The 22174-nt window shown below is 43.8% G+C and overlaps 1 protein-coding gene across 1 annotated transcript in view; it reads left to right on the top strand.

Annotated features, from left to right (window-relative positions):
• The window catches only part of SPATA1 (spermatogenesis associated 1), a 25430-nt gene extending 4057 nt beyond the window's left edge, over nt 1-21373 (top strand). Inside the window, exons 3-13 of the mRNA XM_019531182.1 lie at nt 2190-2307; nt 6399-6452; nt 6537-6888; nt 7985-8200; nt 11867-12008; nt 12161-12218; nt 14481-14598; nt 16590-16715; nt 19362-19540; nt 20108-20206; nt 21159-21373. Coding sequence (XP_019386727.1) covers nt 2190-2307; nt 6399-6452; nt 6537-6888; nt 7985-8200; nt 11867-12008; nt 12161-12218; nt 14481-14598; nt 16590-16715; nt 19362-19540; nt 20108-20206; nt 21159-21263 — 1567 coding nt within the window. The 3' untranslated portion in view covers nt 21264-21373. The remainder of the gene's footprint in view (nt 1-2189; nt 2308-6398; nt 6453-6536; nt 6889-7984; nt 8201-11866; nt 12009-12160; nt 12219-14480; nt 14599-16589; nt 16716-19361; nt 19541-20107; nt 20207-21158) is intronic.
• The last annotated feature ends 801 nt before the right edge of the window (nt 21374-22174 follow it).

The raw sequence follows: 22174 nt of genomic DNA, 5'->3' as shown, positions 1-22174 counted from the left end.
CCGGATCATGCGGGTGGCCCTCCTCTGGACCCTTTCGATGTTGTCCACATCCCTCCTGAAATGGGGTGCACAGAACTGGACACAGTACTCCAGCTGTGGCCTGACCAGCATCGCATAGAAGGGGAGGATCACCTCCCTGGCTCTACCTGAGATGTACCTGTGGATGCACGACAAGGTCCAGTTAGCCCTGCCAACCGTGACCTCACATTGTCGGCCCATGTTCATCTTGGAGTCAATAATGACGCCAAGATCCTTTTCTGCCTCTGTGCTCTCAGGAAGGGAGTTTCCCATTTTGTAAGTGTGCTGCTGGTTTCTACTGCCTAAGTGCAGCACCCTGCACTTGTCAGTATTGAAACGCATTCTGTTTATGTTAGCCCACTCCTGTAACCTATCCAGATCTTGCTGCAATCTTTCCCTCCCTACTAGCATGCTCACCTCACCCCAAATTTTGGTATCATCAGTGAATTTAAACAGGTTGCATTTCACCCCATTGTCCAAATCACTGATGAAGAAATTGAACATCGTGGGCCCAAGGACCGAACCCTGAGGGACGCTGCTGCCCACTTCCCCCCAGGCTGAATATGACTCATCCACCCCCCCCTCTGAGTACGACCCTTGAGCCAATCTGCAATTCATCTGACTGTGTGGGCATCAATGCCACAGTCGCCTAGTTTTTAATGAGATGGGGTGGGAGACGGTGTCAAAGGCCTTGCTGAAGTCTAGAAAGACTATGTCCACGGCAACACCTGCATCCATTGCCTTTGTGACCTGATCATAAAAGGCAATCAGGTTGGTCTGACATGACCTGCCCGTAATGAAACCGTGCTGGTTGCCCTTGAGCATCATCCCTGAAGCCGGCCCATCACAGATGTGCTCCTTGAGGATCTTCTCAAAGAGTTTCCCTAGTTTCTCAAAAGAGTTTCCCAGTCATTGGCCCAGGAACCAGAACCCAGTACTCCCTACTCCCAAGCCAGTATCCAACCCCCTGCACTAGTGTCTTGGCCATGGGCATAATTTCTCTCATCCAATGAAGCATGAATGTTTCCTGCAGAACAACACAAACCAGCAATCAGTAAAAATGGAGGGTAAATTTTATTTTTTATTTTATGAAAGGACAAAAAATTTAAATTTGTCTGTTTCCAGGTACATTTTGTTCTCTAATTAAAAATTACATTTTTTAAATTTAAATTCTTTGGACCACTAATCCAGCCAAGTCCCAGATCTGAGGTGGAAGCATGACATGACAATATTCCAAATATTTTAGAATATGAATGTCATCATATTATAACACCAGTCCCAGAAGTCCAAAGCCAAAATATCATTCCTGGAGCATATACAGCAGGGAAAAGCAAGAGTAGTGGGAAGCAGTCAACCAGACAGGCATATGTTCCCACACAGAATCTTGCATTTCTTTTGCCTGGCAGTCAACTTTTTCTCCTGTTGCTATTTTGAGTAATTTTTATATAGAGCTCATCTTCTCAATACCTGAATCCCTTCCAATAAGCAGCATAACTAATATGTGTATATGTTCTCTTATCCTCCTCCCAAAGGACAAATGTTTGTGGGGGCGGAGAGAAGAGGTGAGAGAGAAAAAATACTTTAGGACGTTTTAAATTATACACATGCATGCACATTCCTATGTTCACACATATTGCTATATTTATGTTGGAGAAGGTATGTCTGGGCCTTGCACTTAGACCAAAGGTTGATGAGGTTTGTAATGCTCCTTGGTTCTGGGGAGGGTTCTTTACACTGTTTTGCTTTTACCTCCTGAGAAAGCCATTATTTTCTTGGCAGATGAGCTCCACCCTGATAATTCCCAGCGGTTTTGTCACCTAATGCCAGATAAGCAAAAAGTATTCCTCAGGTTTCTATCAAGTTTCAGGTCATGCCACTCTTGATTTTTGTGTGTGTTCCTGGAATGTGAATTCTTCTCAGTTGGGGTCAGGATAGCTTTGTATCATAGTGTCACCACATTATGAGGCAACATCATAACTTGGCAAGACCAAAACTGACCTGAACATAAAAACAATTCAGGCCCAGTTCCATCAAGTGTGACATGACTATTGTATATTTCTTTCCATTATATCCACCCAAACCTAAGCACAATGTATCACCCCCTCCTACTTTTACTGAATACCCAGCCTCCTTTGATCTTGTAAATGGAATAATGAATAATGACATTCCAGGGCATCTCCCTGCTTGACACTGAGAACACTACGGGAGCAGCTTGGAAAGTACCTAGGTGAAGATGCTGTGGCAGATAAATTTAGATTTCTAAAATGTATAGGGAAAAAGCTAGCAGTGGTAAGTTATTGCTTTATTTTCTCTAGTTTTTCCTCCTGTTTAATAATAATGTAAAATACAGATTCAGTTGCCGTAGATTAAATATTGTTACAGGTTTTAAATGGGAGATGGATAATTTTTTGAACAACACTGATATTTGTAGTTATGTGTATGTTTGATGAGATATCCAAATAGCGTTCTTCAGGGTAACAGCTGTGGTCAGGATGGAAAGTTTTCTTCTGTATTCATTAGTACACAGTTGGTCAGGACAGTTAATCTGTTTCACTGTGCTCTAATACATTGGAAATTATTCATTATTTTTCATTGTAAAGAGACCCAATTTAATGATAGCTTAATAGAAAAATAATGCAGGAAGGGACTTCATGAGGGCTTCTAGTTCAGCCCCCTGCTCAGTGCCATTCCTGTCTAAAGCATCTCAGCCAAGTGTTTGGACTACAGATTTTATTTAATATGACAAATTATAAGTCCATGTGTGAAACACGTGCATATTTTCAAAAAGAAATGTGTAATGAAATTTAAGTCCACCAGAACTTCGAAAGGTCCTGCTCTACCTGTTAGCTCTCCCAATACAATTTGTAGCTTAAATCCAGTCTGACTCTACACTTCTATTGTATCTGTCAGCCCACTTGCATAAACTGTCCAGTTTACACTGTAAAACAGTTTCATCTGTGACTCTTAGCTATTAAATATTTGCATATTTAATTATTTTACATATTATAGCTACAATATATGAAAAACTATGAAGGCAACCAATACAGTTAAATGTTGAATAATTTCATAGCTAAATCATTCTAGAAATAACACTGCCTTTGTAGGATTTTTTTTCATCTTTCATTTTTGCTTCTCAGAAGTTTGGAATACATATACAAGCTGAATATTCTGTGCTGTTATGGACTGAATTTGCAATTAAGTTATCAGTAATATTACCTGTTTGAAAAACTAGGATAAATATCAAGAAATGTACAATAAATAGTGAGGGAGCAAAACAAGATCAAAAGCAGTTTAAGGACTATGGAGAAATGTAAACATTGCACAAAAATGTAATAACATGCAATCTTTTGAAACAGAATGATATTAAGCAATGAGAGAAAGAGGTAGCTAGCCATATGAGGCTAAAGTCAGGCAGAAAGCAGCACAAGGTTTGCACCTTAGAGTAACTAAATTCATAAGCCAGGGCTCACCTCATCAGATGCTGTGAAAGGACATGTACAGAGCAATCTATCAAATAAAAAGAGTGATTTGAATACAAAAGGAAGGGAAGGGTGCAAGGGAGGGAGAGAAGAAGGGGTTGGGGAGGTAGTGCTGGGATTTGATTTGGTTTGACTTTATTTGATTTGATTGAATTTGACTTGATGTGATTTGATTTGATGCACTGATCTATGCATGTCCTTTCACAACATTTGATGAAGTGAGTTCAGGCTCACAAAAGCTTATGCAGCTCTGATTTCTTTAGTCTGTAACAGGGGCGGGCAATTATTTTGGGCGGAGGGCTGCTTACCCAGTTTTGGCAGGCTGTCGAGGGTCCCATGGTTAGCCCTATCCCTTGACAGGTGCCCTGCCCCTTGGTCACCATCTTGGGACCAGTGTCCCAATGTCTTGGGACCAATGTCCCAGGGCCAGCACCAGTGGGGCCCAAAGCGGGGCACAGGCTGGCAGGGGTCTGTGGAGCTGGGCTGGGGTGCACCAGCAGGAGGAGAGGGGAGCTGGCCTGGCTCCATAGAGCCCCTGCCAACTGGGACCCCGTGCTCCTGCCACCCTGCTCTGGGCCCTGCTGGCACTGGCCCTGGGACAATGGTGCAGGCTCCGTGCTCCCACTGGCTCCCTCACCTGCTCACTTCCAGTGCCCCCCCAGCCCCATGGTACAGCCGGGGGGCAGCATGCAGGCCTGCTCCCCAGCTGGGAAGGAGCTGGTGCTGAGTACCGGGAAAAGTGGCATCTCGTCCACGCCATGGCCAGCGCTCCCTGCTGCAGCCACTTGCAGCCCACGTGTGGCAGTCCTGAGCAGGCACAGAGAGCCCCATGAAGGCTGCAAGCAGTGAGTTACAAGCTGGTGCTGAACACAAGCGGGGGAAGTGACCCCTCGCCTGCCCCATGCCCAACGCCCCATGCTGCAGCCACTTGCAGCCCTCATGGGGCTGCCTGTGCCTGCTCAGGACAGCCCTGCATGGGCTGCGAGCAGCTGCAGCAGGGAGCGCCAGCCACGGGGTGGGGGAAGAGCCGCTTTTCTCCGTGCAAGAAAGGAACCCGGGAAAAAGCTGAGTGCAGGAAAAAGCAGCCCTTCCCCTGTCACATGGCCGGCGCTTCCTGATGCAGTTGCTTACAGCTCACACGAGGCTGTCCTGACCAGGCACAGTCAACCCCAGGCGGGCTGTGAGCAGCTGCAGCATGGGGCAATGGCCACGGGGTGGGTGAGGGGCTACTTTCCCCCCCCTCCCCGTGCTCAGCTTTTCCCTGGGCCACTTTTTCCTGGGGTCCTCCCCTGCCCTTCCCTCCCCCATACTTACCTGAGGTTCCAGCGCCCCTTCCTGAGACACGTGTCCCCAGGCCAGAAGGGCTTCCAGCTGGGGGGGGCAGGGCTGGGCAGGCCCTGCTGTTGTGGGAGCCTTCCAGGGCTTGCTCTAGGTGCTACTGCCCCTGGTTGCTGTCATTTTTTACAGGAACCAAGGTCTGTATTTTGCCCACCCCTGGTCTATTAGGCAACATGGGGTGTGTCTACACATCGCCATATGGTGAGGTTGCTGTGGCGCCATGCTTTACTACTTCTTTTTGGAAGTCCTAAAGCATAGTGCAGTATGGGAGGTTACTGCGCAGTGCGTGCAGCAAGGTTAAATTTCATCACTACATCACCATAGCAGCATGCTATACACAGAGAGAGCACCGCTACAGCAACATAGCTGGTAATCACATGCAGACAAAAGTGATTGCTACATTGCCATAGTGCACCATACAGCAAGATAGCACGTTACTACATCACTGTAGGGCAACATGTAGATGCGCTCATGTTGTACTTTCTGTCCTAGTAAACATTTCTGAAGCAAAACAGATGTTCACTCCCACTATTTGAACTTCAAAGCAATCTTAAGCAGCTGTTCTACTCCTTCCTATTTAGTTTTGTAGAGGAAGTTAAAGTTCAGTATTTGTTGTTTGGAGTCATGGTAACCTTAAGCAATTTTATCTCTGCCATCGAATATTTGCAGAGCTTTTTTTTTATTTGTTTCACAATAGTGACATTGCAAACTATTGCAAGAGCCCACTACACTTCCAAAGGAAAGACTTTTGAACAATTAATTTTCTCCTTTTTTTTCTTCTCCTGCTTCTTTCTAACTTTTATCTGTGTCAGTGAATCAGTGGCATTGCTAGGAAGTAAGTAAGAGCAGATTTTTTTTTATTTAATTATTTCCTTAATTAAATTTGGGTCTAAAAGATTTCTTTTTCACTCCCCTTCCCCCTCCCCCCCACCACAAGGCACGTGTCTTTCAAATGTGCTTTTAAATATGCACCATTTACTCTACATTTTACTTTTTAGGTAGAAGTCTGAAAAGTCTATAGCCATGTATATCAAGACAAATAAGAAAGTCCTTAACTACAGTAGACATCTGTAGGAGAGTTCGGTCGGTTATTTTTCTACTTCCTTTGTTTTAAGAATTGAACAAAAAGAACTGAACTAAGTATTTAGATACATATTTGTCAGATTAGATTTAATCCAACTTCCAATAGACAGTGGAGGTCTTTCAACTGACTTCAGTGGGAGTTGGCTCAGGCCCTGTAAGCCCAAAGTACAGGTGCAAGAGATGATGATATTTATACAGATACACACATACTCCTCTTGGGGAGATTATGGCACACATGTGGTATCAGGTTGTTCATTTTCAAGCAGATGCTATGTAAGAAAGTCAAATTAAAATTGTTTTATATATTACTTCCACCAAGCTAATTCTGACTGTTGCCTTAAAATTAGTATTAAAGTATTGCTTTAATAAATGTAGCATGTCCTAGCTAATCTCCAAAGAAGACAGAATCCATACAAATTGAATGGTATGGTGCATTTCTCTTACAAACTGCTTTTTTTACTTCAATTTTTATCTTCCAAGGTGAAAGCAAAACAGGAAACAGAACTGGAACTCAAGTTGTTTGCTCCCCCATATGTAAGTACCATCTGATTTTCAAGTTATCATTTTCACTTCAAGTCTTCTTTCGAGTCTAGTTAACTAGCATAATGTCTTTTTTAGGCACTTTATCCTGAATTGTATTTTCTGCCTGGATTAGACCATTTAGAAAGTATTTATTCATCATCATCCACAACTTCAGAAAGACAACACTTTTATGAAGACGCTGCAGTACCCAGTAGCTATGTCCATGGATCAACTATTTTAAACCTTCCGAAGAGAAAGCTTGAAAAAAGTCTAGCATTTCTAGAAAGTCCACCAATAAATCATTTAAGTCAGAATCAGGAAGAGCATGGTTCTTCAGGATGGAATAAAAATGAAAAAGAAATAATTCAGGTTCTGCATGACTCCAAACAACATGAGGGAGTCCAGAACAACAGAAATCAGGAAAAACTGATTCCACAAAGAAGGAAAGGTAAGATGTAACCAGTGTGAGGAAGGAGACTGAAATGCTTTGATACAGACCTCATCTGTAATTACAGTATACAACAAAACCAACCTAGTTTGAATAATACTGTAACTAACTTAAGGGCTCAAATTCAAGGTTGAAGATGAAACTATTCCTTATATTCACTATACATATGTATCTGGCAATTCCTTATTAAAATGAACTGGCAAAGGGGGGAAATGAATTGCTATCCTTTCTTACCTGATTATCACACACAGGTTAGACTTTAAAGAAGGGTGGCATTTTTTCCTCTGAACCCTCAGTTTGATTTTTATAAATCCAGACTCATACAACTTTTTCCCTGGGAATGACTATAAGCAACTGAAGGATCAATATGGTTATGACATCAGAGAGATGGATTGTTTAATTGAGATTCGAAATTAAAATATTGGTTTGATTTTTTTATGACTCCCATTTAATACACATACTGTACAAAAACGTATTTCAGATGAGCTTTAGTTAAAGCACCCCCGTTGCCATTTTTCAGAGCGGGAGCACAGATACACATGATGCTGGAGTCTGCTGGAGCATGATAATTACCACACTCCAGCAGACTCAATTAATTGAATATGCTCCAATGCACTGTAATTACAGCACATCGGAACAACCAAACTGTGCATCTGTAGGGGCCCAATAATTCAGTGCCATATGTGGGAGGATGGGAAAATAAACTTTTTTTAAGGGGCAAGCACAACCCTGATACTCTCTTTCTCTCTCCACCCTCCCCCTCCCTTCCCCACTGATCCGCCCCAGTCAAGTACTTGAAAGCAAAGTTTCAGAACTGTTTTCTTCCTTTTAAGTTGGCAACTGTGATTGGGTGCATTACTTATCTTCTACTGCTTTTTCTCCTTTGTAACATACTTGGTACACATTGCTTTCTGGAAATGTCACCTTTTGTTTATTTTCATGTTTTAGGCCACTAGTTGTTGAAAACGAAAGAGTGCTTTTATTAATAATTATTGTTAACATTATAAAGGAATATCTAGAATTATTTTCCCATGTAAAAAACTGTCAATTGTAAATACAGACCAAACTGGATCCCAGGGGTCTCTCTGCCTGCCAGGTCATCTAAATCCTGCAAAGTGGGAGTCCAAAAGAAATCCTGCCCCTTCACAAAATCCTCAGCAAACTCATCTCAGTGAGAATCAGAAGGAGTGTAATACACTAAACTGGAATGAGAAAGACAAAGGGACCATTCCAGTTCTTCATGTAAAAGAAAACCATGAACAAAAGCAGAATAATCAGACTCAGGAAAGTCACATCTCACAGAGAAGAAACGGTACAGTTTATTCAACTCATTTATTTTTAAGCATGTCTTTAGAATGGGGATAAATAGAACTAAGTGAGAATTTTAAAAAATAGCATTACATCTTTTAAACTGTCAGATAAAGTTATAAGAATGAGCTGAAGTCATAAAAGGAAAGGAATCTGACCCTGGGTGCGTCTACATGTGCATCAGATTTGGGAGCAGTTTATTCACAAGTAAACTACTTGTGAGTAAATGCTCCCAGGCAGGTGTCTACATGGGTAGGGAAGTGGAATCAGATTTGCTGCTTAAGCAGCAAACTGCTTCCGCTTCCTGGGGTCCTGCTTTGGGCATCTGCTTCCACCAAGGTGGGCTCTAGGCTCCCCCTGGGTCCTAACCCAGGAGCTTGCAAGGAGCACCGGGCCAGGAGACATTGCTCCCTGTCCCCCCCGGAACCTGCCTGCTGTTGGGGTGGGAACAATATTCCCCTGTCCTGGCAGCGGGAAGCTCCTGGCCCTGGCTCCCTGATCAGGGGCAGGGGACTTGGAAAGAACTGCAGGGGAAGAGCAGGTGGCTGGCCCTGGCTCCCTGCTCTGATCTGCCAGTGAGGCAGCAGCTGCCCCACCCCTGCAGTTCTTCCCAAGCCCCATACCTTGATTGCCCAATCGGGGCATGGGGCTGGGATCTGTCCCACTCCGCAGTTGCAGAGTGGGGACTAGAGAGGCTGTTCCCTGCCCAGATCCATGATTGTGGAGATCCTTATCTCCCAGCCCGAGCTCCACAGTCACAGGGCTCAGGCTTGGCAATTCTTCTCTCCCAGTGCCAGCTCCACAAGAGTGCAGAACTGGTGCTGGGAGATGAGGCCCCATGGTCACAGAGCTGGTACTGGGAACTCCCTGTTGGCAGGGGCTGGAGAGCCTGTTCCTTGCCCAGCTTTGTGATCATGGAGCTGGGCAGGGAACAGGCTTCCCAGCCCCCACCAGCAGGGAGCTCCCAGTGCCAGCTCTGCAGCCACAAGTAGCAAATTTACTCACTATTAGAGCAGTTTAATGTGGAGTAAGCATGTGCATGTGTAGATGCACATGCTTACTGTGAAGTAAACTGCTCTGCTGCACAGTAAAGAGTTTCATGTAGATGTACACTCCCTTTCCCTCACCTCACCCTGTTATGCCAAAGATATAGTCAAACATAATTGCATCCACTATTTTGAATGCCTTATATGGCACATATATGTAGACTAATAATAGCAGACAAGGTTCTTTGGGTAAATGTGATATCTTTATTAGACCAACTAAGTAGTTGGGAAAATTGCTCTTTGTCTACAAACTCTATATATGCCTGAAGAAGGATGTTTGTGCCCGAAAGCTTGCAAAGAACATTTTTTCCAGCTATTTAGCTGGTCTAATAAAAGATATCACATTTACCCAAAGGACCTTGTCTGCCTATGTCCTTAGACCAACACAGCTAGAACCAACAACCCTAAAGCACAGAAGATATAGCATAATAAAGGTTTTCAGCATAAATTCTAGATTTTTTTTTGCTTTGGAATGACAGTAGTTAAAGTTGGACACTGGCCCTTAACTATAAGAACTACTTTGATAAATAAGCAGTGGCAAATGGGAGGGGTCGCTTTTCCCCTGCACGGAGCAGAAGCTTCTGCCTGGCTGCTGCCGCTGCTCAGCATTTGTGGATCAATCTGGAGCAGGCGCAGGGCGGGCCAGGTTGGGGCTGTGCATGTGGGTTCCGGCTGGTCCAGAGTGGTCTGCTTCAGCAGGCCAAGTCTGGAGCAGGCAGATGTGGGCCAGGGTTGGGGCTGTGTGCATGGGTTCCTACCAGTACCATGGGGCTGGTGCCAGTGGCGGTGGAAGCTGAAAGGAACCACTGCTGCCTAGGCTGCTTACAAAGGCAGTCCAGCTGCGGAGCCACCCCAGTCCCACTGCATGCCCAGGGGGTGGCAGGATGCGCCACGGGCCAGACAACACCTGGGCCAGGCAAGACTAAGACATATTTTGCCTACCCCTGACCTAACTGGAAGCAACTAAGCCCTTATGACCTGTAACATCCATTGTATTTACTGGTATTTGTAGATATTTAACATTTACAAAAATCAACTTCCTTTTATTTAGTTTCTTAAATACATATTTTAGGATCCTAATTTTAGACATGTTTGTTTCAAAGTGTTGACCACTGTAAAGGTTTGTGGGAATGTTTTAATTTCTACTGTATATAGAGTTTTTTGTGGGTCTTGTCAAATATATAGTGAGAGTCCAGTTATTTTCTGTGACTGTTGTACAGAAAAGATGTATTTTTATATTTAAGCTCCTGATATGAAGTATATGGACATTAATGGAGTAGGCTGTTCTCATACTCTTTAAATCTCCCATTGACTTAAATGAAAGTTCATAGAATCATAGAAAATGAGGGTTGGAAGAGACCTTAGGAGGTCATCTAGGCCAACCCCCTGCTCAAATCAGGACCATGCCCAGCTATAGTATCCCAGCCAAGGCTTAGTCTAAAAACTTCTAAGGTCATTAAAAAACCTTCTAAGGATGGAGATTCCACAACCTCTCCGATATAGTCTGTGGCCTAACAATGTGTGTTTAAGAGCCTTTTTTTTAAAATCCTGCCCTGTCAAAGTTCTTTGTATAACCAGCTAGAGAAAAAAGAAGAAATTGGATAGTTGAGCTCAGCACTTTCAATTCCTGTACATTTTTATAGATTTTTTTCAAAAACCCAGTTATTTTGAAAGAGCCCTGCTTCATCCTCACTTATTGATACAGAGAGTTACATAAACTTGTTTCAGGGATTTGCCTGATTTCATAGGGAAATGAAGTGTTTTCATATAAAACATTCAGGAGACTTAAATTTGGGCTTCTTGGAGCACTACAACACATTCCTCTGCCCATGGAGCTTTGGAAATATTCAGGGTCTGTCTCCATGAGTAGCTTCAGCAGGAATTTCATATAAATAAACCCCTGCATCACTTGGCACAGGCATACGATAACAGGGGAAAGAATTTCATTCACTGAAATGTTCTTTATCAACCATCTCTACAAAGATTTACTATTAATCACTTACAACACCAATAAATGGAAAATATTTCTACTTTCCTCCTACGAAGTAGAATGTTAATATACTTAAAAAAACTGGAGAGTTTACGTTTAAAACTGAAAAAAGGTTCCCTGAATAGTCTATATGGGAAATAATATAAAACTGTGGGTGGGTTTAGAATAAAACTTCATTACAAATGTCAGTCATCTGCCAGGATTGAGAAATGATTTTGAAAAAGATGCGTCAACTTCGCATTCCCTTCTATTTTTACTTCCCCTTCTGCTACTGGATGTTTTCTGAATAATGAAAGCCTGTATGTGTCTTCAGAATACTGTAAAACCCTTAAATTCCTCAAGATTAAAAAAGGGGGATTTTTTGCTGAATTTTAAGTAAAAACTGATGTAACATACCTTATTAATGACTCCCTTGTCTTCCATTTCTGATGATATTATGAAGAATTAATTTTTTTGTTCAGTATCCATTTTGATAAAATACAGTTTTAAATTACATCATTAATACAATAGCCAAATTTTACTAGAGAGTTTTATAGCTTTAACTTTGTTTTTTGGGTGTGCCAATATTAGAGTCCAAAGAGGACTTAAAGCGTTATAAATGTAGTCTAAATATTTTAGCTTTTGTTTTTCATAGATCAAATCCCTACAGTACTGGTTACAGATATGGAATATGAAGGAAATTTAAAAGGTAGTTTAGAAAGAAAAACTACAGAAAATTCCAGATCTCCAGAATCATTGGAAGACAATGTCCTACAAGGTGTTCATAATAAGAAAAGGTAAATGTAGTTAAGTAATTATTTTGACTCATTCATAAAAACTGCTTCTGTAAAATGAAACCATGAAGGAAAACAAGTACTTTAATTAACTCTTAGTCTGAGGTGAGTTTAATTAAGTTAATTTTACTTCATTATGTGATTTTACCATTTAGCCATCAACAAGTAACTGGCATGTCTGTTGCTGATATTGGTGGGAAACAGGATGATCAGGTATGTCTTTAGAGGTAACCTATTATTAGTAGTATACAGAAATATTTTCCATCAGGAAGATTTTTAATGTAATAGTACAACTGACTCAGATTATGCAAGTGCAAAATTTAGATGAAGGTTTGAATGTAATAGAAAAGGGTGAATTAAAACACACTAGAAAAGCAATCCAGGCTGCAGAGACCAAAATCAGGGACCCCATCTAGCACAAAGATACTTTGCTGCAGAGCCAGGTTCCCTCTGGCAATGAAACTTCTCTCTTACCTCCAGGGGAAACAACAGGGCTGCTCAGCTAGCAGCCCCTGCTGGACTTTCGCCTTAGCCAGATGAAGCTTGTCTTCCTGGACAAAGCAGAACTCAAAGTTGGGAGATTGTAGAAGTCAGGTTGCTGACCTAGACTGCAGCCTGCTGGTAGCTACAACTATGTCCCTTGGTGTCCAGAGCTGTAGATTTGATTCCACTGAGAATATTCTTCTGCCAAGTGGAAGATCAGTGATTTGTGAGCCCTCAACTTGAAGGCTTAAGACTCCATGCTGCCTTCTAGCTATTAGCTGAATAACAGGAAGTTCTAGGTGGCAGGGAGGGCAGGAATGGCACAAGGATTTTTGCAGCCTTAAGCAAACAAAAGTTTGCCACCCTCCCTTGTAACATACCTGGCAAGAGCAGGCATCAGACAAAGCCCTGGAGTGGCAGCTCAGCACATGACGAGACTCCAGCGGTGGTCCCCAAGGAGCATGTGCATGGTGTGCACACACTGTTGTTGCTATTCCACTTCAATTTGTGGCCCTAGGTGGCCACTTGTGCTGCCTGGACAGTTACGCTGGCCTTGTGGGGCAGGATTAACCAGACTCATACCTAACATCACTGCACACATCCAAACTATAGGGGTTTATTCTGGTATACTCCCTTCCTGGCCTCAAGAAACTTGTCTTTCCTGCTGTACAGAGGCACAGTCTCAAGAGGTAATTGGAGAAGGCTTACCCCTGACCAGTAGCTTGGTAGATAGTGTGTAAGTCTAGGAAACAGATGTGGGTTTGAATCCCCTTATCTCCAAGCCCTTGAGCAAAGCAACATCCCAGCTGCCCAGTTCTGGGTTTGATGCCCTTCTCCAGTGGAGATGTAAAACCACACCTATCAAGGTGGAGATGTTCTGTATTTTACATGAAAACGCTGCTGGCTGGGGAAAAAGAGAGACCACCCCCTGCCCCAAGCCACCTTGCCATTAGTCAAGCCTATTCCTGGCCCCAAAAACCTTGGCTTCCTCTCTGCACAGCAGTATAGCCTCAAGGGGCAGGTTGGCAAGCTGTCAAGGCAGCCTAGACTCTAGCTATGAGACTTAGACACGCTTTGGCCGTGCCCAAGAAGTGGGTTTCCCTCCTGAGCATATCCTGAAGCACTGGGAGACCCAGTTTCTATGAGCATCAGAGGCTATAGCGTCCTCTCTAGGAGGTTGCAGACCCTGCCAGACTAGAGCCTGGACAGCCTAAATATTCTATCCTGAATAATAATAGGCCCCAAAGAGAACCAGCCTGACTCAGTCCCACACACACTAGCCAGAACCCCTACCTCCTGCTTCCAGGTCTGCAGCCAGCCCACTGGGCTACCGCACTAGGGGCCCCTGGTAGACTGCTTTCCTGGCTCTCAGAAACTTGCTTTCCTTGGCCACACAGGTCACAGCCTCAAGGGAGGGGGGTTACAGATGGTAGGCTACTGACCTAACTTGTAGCTTGGTGCATAAGTTGTGCCCATTGGGGTGTCAAAGCGGTAGGTTTGCTTCCCCTCAGAGCCTTTTTCAGGTGGGAGATCTGCCATTTCCACTGCGCAAATGGATGGCTTAGATGGATGGCTTGTTGTCCAACATTCCCTAGGCATTGTAGTAACCAAAGTGCAGAGCTGAGAGCCTTGGTCCTAGCACCAAGGTACAGCCCTATACTGCTGGGCTCCAGAGGCAGGCTTTCTTCCTAATACATTGGAGCTTTTTTACAATTTGAAAAAAAATCAATCTGCCCTACCATTCAACCTGACTCTAAGGAAAAAAAAACTTCTTCACCCTAGTCCCTTTACTGTGTTGACAGAGGTTTAGCCAGTGGGGACTTAGGAGTGATCTCACTGGATGGTACACAGAGAAGACATATCTCCCTTATACCCCTGCAGCTTTACAGAGTAGCCCCGGTGTAGGGGAAGGTAGAGGTTGCCTCATATTAAAGACCTCCAAATACAGTGAGGTCAATATTTTGCATTTATACCCTTTTCCTTTGACTCCAGACAGCTGAGAATAACTTAGGTCATCCAGCACATCCCAGTAAATATGTTTCCCCTCCTGCTCCACCTCTGCTGACTCTTCCTGTAGATGCCACAGAAGCTCCTGTATTTCAGGTAGTGAGTAAGTATGTGCTTTACAAAGATCTCAAGGGGTTGAACATTTGCTTAAGATGGGAATGAGGGTTTCACTAAAAGTTGTAGTTCACAGCAGCAGTTCACAGTAGTACTGTAAAATCAAATTGAGTTGAGGAAATAAGCTTCCATTGGCACCAGAAGAGCCTCTCCCCAGGCTGAAGGATCCTCCCCGCTCCCCAGCTTCCCTCACTGGGAGTTTGGAGCACAAAGACTCTTGTGGTCTCCTCTCCATTGGAGGGAGACCTGCATAAGTTGATGCTGGCTCAAGAGGGTATGGGTTGTAGTAGATCCCTGCTATAACTGAAAGGTATTTGTAGTGGAAGTATTTGAGCGGCTGCTGGTTGTACTGAGCCAGCCTGGTGCAAGCACATGTATCTTAAAATTCCTGACTCAGTGAGTGAGCAACTAGCCATTCTGTTATAGTATACTTACTGAAATTGCCTCTTACTCTTTAGGCCTCAGCTGGCAAAAAGTTAACACGTGTGTTTTTCTCTTGCTTTCCCTTTTAATAAGAGTCCTTGTGGTATATTTCATGCCCATTTAAAGTGGACTTTTGTTGTTTATTCATACATCCATAAATGACTGAGTGTATCTTAGATTTTTATCCTGTTCTCCAGAACACCAGTCAGAGACAGGACACTTGAAATCCTATTCTTTGGGTGCACCTACATGTGCTATTAAAAATACTGTGCAGTAAGCCTACCAAGGAACTCATCTCTCCATGTTCAAAACAGATTTGGTCCCAGTGGGAGCAGCTTGCTACAGGGCTTCTCCCACCCTGCTCTGCCCTCTTGCAGAAGCCAGAGGGAGCTCCAGGCTTTCCCCCACCCCATGCTAGCCTGGGGGCTAGCAAGGGGCATGGGGTGGTCCCAGTGGGCATGAAGCCAGGACAGCTCTGTTGGCTGCAATGGCAGCTGTCTCCTGGCCCTGTATACATTAGGAGGATATTTGATGTGCACAGAGCCGGAAGAGAGCAGCCCCTGCAAGCAAGCAGAGCCATCCTGGCTCCATCTTCATCCAGACACAGCTGCCAGGAAGCCCCCTGCTAGCAGGGCTTCCCTGCCTGGCAGACAGAGCTGACCCTAGGGGTATGTGGAGCCTGGAGCATATTGGCCTGTGTGGAGCCTTTGCAGGAGAGGGGGGGTGGTAGCGAGCAGCTGGAGCACAGGGGGCCAGGAGGTGACAAAGGACTGGAGCGCGGGGCTGGGGAGGCAGTGATGAGCAGCTAGAGCACGGCACATGCCAATGGCGCTGTCCACAGGGCCCCCAAAGTGTGGGGCCCAGGGCAGTAGCCCTGATTTGCACACCCCCCCTCCCCGGGATGGCTCTGCCGGCAGGCGGTTACTGGGAGCTGCCAGCAGTGTGGGACAGCTGCAGGGGAGTCTCCTATCAGGCAGGGGGGAACGGGGCTCACCAGCAGCTGCCCTGCTTGGTATGGAACTGACTGCTCCGGGGACAGAGAGGGGGGCTGGGAATCCAGCCGTAACCTATCACCTAGAGCAGCCAGCACCATGCTGGGACAGGAGGCAGAGAGCTCCCCAGTCCTGGTGCTGATCCAGCTTCTGTGGGGAGCTCAGCAGCACTAGGATCAGGGACAGAGCGCTTTCTGTCCACTGTGGCTCTATGCTGTCTAGGCTGACCAGGAGCATATTTGCTCCTGGCCAGCGTCTATACTGCATAGCATCTACTGTGCAGTTAATTAACTATGTGTATTTATAGGTAGTAGCTAACTTTCCATAGACTAATTTACTGCACAATTAATGTGAACACATCTAAGGAGTGATGCTTTACTGCGCAGTAGACTAATCGACTGCACAATAAAGCATCTTGTGTAGATGCACCCTATGAGTCTGTAAAAGACACAGACTGTTAAGGCTTAGCGTGCTTTATGGTGGGGGTGCTGCAGTAAGGTTAAATAGGACTGGGCTTTCCCACTCCAGACATCTATTTAGTAAGCACAGGCTGCAATATCTTCAGAAATCGAGCTGGCAGAACAGCTAGAACAAAGGAAGGCAGAAAGACTGCACATGGAAAGAATCAGAGAGGAACTGATCAAGAAAGCCAAAGGCCTGCTGGAACAAAACCAACTGAAAAGATATCACGGTACGTGCTTTGATTGGATCACATCTTGAGGTGACTGAAGAAACTAAAATCATGTGCAAACAACGGTATGAATTCTTATACTTCACTAGTGTTACAGTGGGAGGACTAATTCTACCACTCATTAGCATGGCAGGCAAAACCTGTGCTAATGCACAGATTTAGTCTAATGCACATTAACTCACCAACAAAAAAACAAACTGTTCATGTGCGCTAATGCACAGTAGTGCTGATTATGGCTCATTCTTAGTATCTGTCATTACAGGTCGTTACACTGCATTAATGAATGTATAGATGTGCCCAGTACTTAATTACAGATGATCAGGTGGCTCAAGGAGCCCCATTCCAAAAGCTCCTTTGTATAATGTACAAAGAAATTCAGGGGTAAACTATCTGTTTTCCCTGTGAGTGTTCTGTTGGACTTCAATAAATCTGTGTATGAACAATGGGACTGTTACATCCTATGTGGGAGCATCATATCCAGAAGGCTTCCATGGACTCACAGCAATTCAAACAGTCTGCTGTTGCTTTTAAGAATGCTGCTTAGGGCATTGTTACAGGGACCTTTAAACCATTCTAAAGCTGTGGCATGTTAGGCAGTGGTAAAGTTAGACGTGTTTCAGAGCAGTTGCAGGTTAAGGCTTAATGTTGTCTCTGATGTGCACAACTGTAACTTGCCACTAAAGAGGGGCATGGCCAGGAGCCAGGACTATATCGCTTCTCTGGGCTGGGAGGAGTGGGGCATGTGTCAGGATCATGAAGCCAGAAGGCAGTATAGGGGGCTGTGGCTTCCCTCCATCTCAGTGTGTGCTACAACAGGAGACAGAAGCAAGGGTGGGGGTGGAGAAATTGCTTAATAAAATTTAGTGTTTGAAATGAAGAGGGGGAGAAAAAACAAAATAAATAAAGACCAAATATTGCATGCATTTCAATGAACTGGGACTGGATTGGCAGGGCAGGGGGTGCAATTGAGTTAGGGCTGGCAGGGGCTATGCTGGCTGTGATGGGGGAGCTGATGGGAGCCCAAGTGCTCTCCTCACCCACCAGACCCAGCCTGGGGGAATGGGGACTGGCAAGTGCCAAGTTAAGCTCAGGTAGCTGGCTGTGCACCAGCTTTCTGCACAAGGGCCTACCAAACCAGATCTTTGCCCCCTGTGTCCCACCCCCGCTTCCATCCCAGGTGCCTGGTCCTTGTCCCAGGGGCCCCATCCCAGGCTCTCCTGGGATTCTTGGAGCCAACAGCATGGTACCAACTGGGCTTGGGGAGGGACAGTATGCACTGGCAGTGGCAGCAGATGAGAGGGGGTGTTAGCCTGGGGCCAGCACCACGCTGCTGAGTAAAGCTTTGAATGGTGGAAAATATGTCAGGGGCAGAGCTGCTGGTAGCCCTGCACCCTAGGGTGCTAGTTGACTGCAAAGTGGTCATGTTATTGCTGTGGAGCAGACTAATAGTACCCTAGCTCCAGCTAGCTTGAAAGTCTCAAAGATAACCAACCCTCCCCTGCAAGGGCATTACTTTAAGATGCTTAGGGTGGTACTTAGCACAGTTTAACACCCTTTAATGAATGGACATTTTCATTTTAAGTGATTTTTAAAAATGATTTAAAGGTTACTGTTAACACCACAGAGAGCCCAATGGGTCAGAAAGTTTGGCAGTGGGGAGTAACAGAAGCTACAAGTGGCCAGCTCCAGCCTCGCTTGGGCCCTTGCCCACACACCACAACCAGGGCTGCTCCCCCTCCCCCTAGACAGGTCCAGATCCCTCCAGCCTACTCCCCTCTTCCCCACTTTCCTTCTCTCTTCCCCCACCCCTCCTTTTCCTTTCCAACAGGTCTGGATCTATGTAGCTAACATCTTGAAGAAACACACTTGCTGTAAAGTAAAGAACTGTCCTAGGCCTGTTTCTCCAGTCCTGTGCTGCTACAAACCTCCACAAATCAGGCACTTGGGAACATTGCAGTCTCTGCTGCTGCCAGCCTGCACAGGCCTGAAGGTGTAGTGCTGCAGGACTCCTGCTCCAGCCATGGACAAACCTTGCATGACAGAGCTAATCTGAAGTTTCAGTTGGTTAGAGTTCAGCTGATCCACTGGTGATAGTATAAATGAAGCAGTTTTTACTTTGGCTAGCCATTAATTGTGCTTGTAAAAAGAAATCCCCTTTTGCATTTAATACACATAATCCCCTTTGAAGTTAACAGTGTTACCAAACCACTTGGGGTGCAGACAGAAGCGCAGCTCCTAGTCAGAACGATTTCTATAAAGTTACAACGTTACCCCAGACCAAACAGAAGTTCACGGTTGGTTCCAGGGTCGGAGGAATCTAGCTGTGGGCTGGGAGCCTGCACCCGGGTTCCCATAGCAGTGGCCAGGGCTCTCTGCCAGTGCTCGGCTTTCAGAATGGGAGCGGGGAAAGGCAGGAGGGAGCTCGCTCTTGGGGGCTCCCCGGCCAGTGCTCAAGGCTGGTGTGGGTGAATTGGAGCCCCCCACACACACCCCTCAGGGAGGCTCCAATACACCAGCCTCACACTCCTGAGGGGGTTGAAAACCCCTGCCTGAACTCCCTCCACCCACATGCCTGTTGTCATTATTCCTTCTACAATGCCAGTTAACCTGAGAAGAGCATGCAGAGCTGTTCTTTTTCATTTATAGCTCGCCAGGCATGGAAAAAGAAGTACTTTGAAACCAAAAAGGCTACAGCTTCACTTGAAGATTATTTAAATAAATTGCGGCAAGACTTAGAGCTTTCTCACCAAAAGTTACTGTCGCAGCTGGAAGCCAGGCATAGCTGGAAACGAGCAAAAAACACAACACATGTTGCAGACTCTAAGGTAGGGTTGCTGGTTCTTATTTGTAACACTAATTTTTTTAAAGGACCCAGAAGTTTCAAGCTTGATATGTGAAATAACAGAACCTGTAAAAACAGCCTGTTGTGTTTAATTAATCTGCAGGGAATCTAACTGGCTTCATTAAGAGACCCTAGCAATAGATATAAAAAAAAAAAAAAGAGCTCAATTCACTTTAAAAAAAAAAAAAAGATAAAAATCACTTGTCTGAAACAATTTTAGTGCCGTTTTGCTTTGCATGTTTAAAACCTGTCTAGTGCCCTGTGCCTAATGAGGACAAGCCCTGAATTAATTTTTATGTACCTGGAGTGTTTCATGGTAAGATAAGCATGTTCTGTTAGCATTCTCCACCTTGTTAAGATCTGTGTGGGCTGTTATGGGAAAAAACCTCCAAGTATCTTTATATATCTGACCTGTACCTGCATGGCGCCCCAGAAGGTACATACCTATCGCTGTCCTTCAGCAATTTATTCAGGTACTTAATCCTGTAGACCACATAGAATAAAACTCCTAGTACTGCAGGTATAAACACGCTTTGTTTGTTTCACGCAGAATGCCACCATCATTCAGATCACCACAGAGCAACATGAAATCAATCACCTAAAGAGAAAGCTTGATAATATCAAAATGAAACTTACCATAGAAATTAAGGTAATTCGCATGTGTCCTAACAAACCTGGAAATCAGAATTATATAGATTTCCTTCCCTGTAAACATCAAGTCATAACATGCATTTGAAACTTCAAAAATTAGTCAGTAGTTGAGATTATAATTAAATCTCCTCAAATTAAACTTTCCTGCGAGTGTGATGGTATTTTTGCTTTCTTGCTCGAGTTAATGACAAACCTGAATTATTAAGTATCACCTCCCCAACTCCCCTTCTCTGCAGACAGCTTAAGAACTGTAGCTTCTCTCAGCTCCAGCCAACCTCCTTAGCATAGCAGTTATTGGTCAAAACTCCTCTCCACTGTCATTAGGCAGATGTGTGCTAGAGGCTTTGTCATTAAAAGGCTAATGCATGAGGCAATACTGAATTTTTCCATAGTAACAGCTTTATAACACCAACAAGTTCTTAAGCTGTAGACAGACTAAGTCCTCAAATCATCCTCTCACCTAAAAACCTGGAGTCATTTTTATTTTAGTTACACCAGGGAAGGTACAGATCATTACAATGAGAAAATGTTGAATACAATATAAAGCAAATTAGAATGTGACCCCATGTCTTATTCCAATATGGAAGCCAATTCTGTCATTACTAGTAAAAAATCACAAGTATGGAAATATTTTATGAATCAAATGCTTAAATCCTGAGATTTTCAATCTTTTTTTCGCTATTCTTTACTCAAGCCATCTACCACTGACATCAGTGAAAGTTTACTTGAATAAGGACTTCAGGTTTTGATTCTTAAAAATAGCAGAATAGAGTAATAAAAACCCAAACAAACCCCAGAAACAAAACAAAAAACAAAACAACCCCCCCACCCCCCTGTTGAAAACCAGAGCTTGAACTAGAATATTGTGTTTGTGTTACCATTTATCTATATAAAACAACATGGGCTTCAACTCCAGAGTCTTCCTTAAATAATCTCTGCTTCCTTGGTAGATGAGAAAACAAGCAGCTTCTGATTTACGAGTACTGAGAGCAGAGCTAGCACAGAAGAAGATTCAGTCATCGTTAATGCTGCAGACTGGAAAACTAGTAATTTAGAAGATCACACACCTTCGGATTTTCTAGTGCGGGAGTTCTCAACCTTGTTAGATTCAAGGCACCCCTTGGAAAATGACAGCTCTTAGTTTTCACTTGTTTTTGACTACAAAAAAAAATAATAGAGCAATTCTTATGTTGCAAAGAAGTCAGAAAGAATTTGAGTCAGGATGTTTTTGACACTATAGGTTCGTATTGGAAGTCGTTGTGTTCAGATTGTGAACCATGTTGGCATACCTAAGTGCTAACATTGTGTGGCACCCAATAACCTTGAAAAGATCTCATGGCACCCTAGTTGACAATCATTGCTTTAGTGTATATTTGTACAGAAAAAAAAGCACTGTCAACTTTTTGGGTTGTGTTCTTAGTATTTTTTTTGTAAAGCCATTTATCAAATGTGTAAATACAGCAAAATTTGTCAATAAGACACCAAGGCAGAATACGTTATTTTAAACAGAAATATGCCGTTAAACCTGAATTTTTGGCTATAAGGAAAATTAAAGAAAAATTGTAATTTAATTTTTTCTAATGTATCCAATCTGTATAATAAACTATATGCTTGCTTAACAAAAACGTTGTTCAAATTTACAAGTATATTCATAAATCCCAAACTCCTGCATCATTTATTTAGAGGTACAATTTAACTGACACACAAAATAACCGTTTACTTGAGTAGGGAAGCAAAAATCTAATAATAGATCTTGAGAATTTACTTTTTCACTATATTGTGGAATCAAAGCATGAAAAACACAGTCTCTGTAAAGTATTTATGTAAAATTGTAATTATGTAAAATTGAACTAAAGCACATAATAATCTATTGACTTTCTACCTAGTAGTTTCTGTTCCTTAATTGTAGCTTCGTTAACAATCAAGTGTTCTGTAAACTATTGAAAATTGCAAGCTTTGTCCCACC

The sequence above is a fragment of the Crocodylus porosus genome, unplaced genomic scaffold, assembly GCF_001723895.1.
Source record: "Crocodylus porosus isolate Cpor-Errol unplaced genomic scaffold, CroPor_comp1, whole genome shotgun sequence".
NCBI classification, from domain to species: domain Eukaryota; kingdom Metazoa; phylum Chordata; order Crocodylia; family Crocodylidae; genus Crocodylus; species Crocodylus porosus.
The sequence above is the reverse complement of the archived record's forward strand: the minus strand, read 5'-3'. Positions and strand labels throughout refer to the sequence as shown.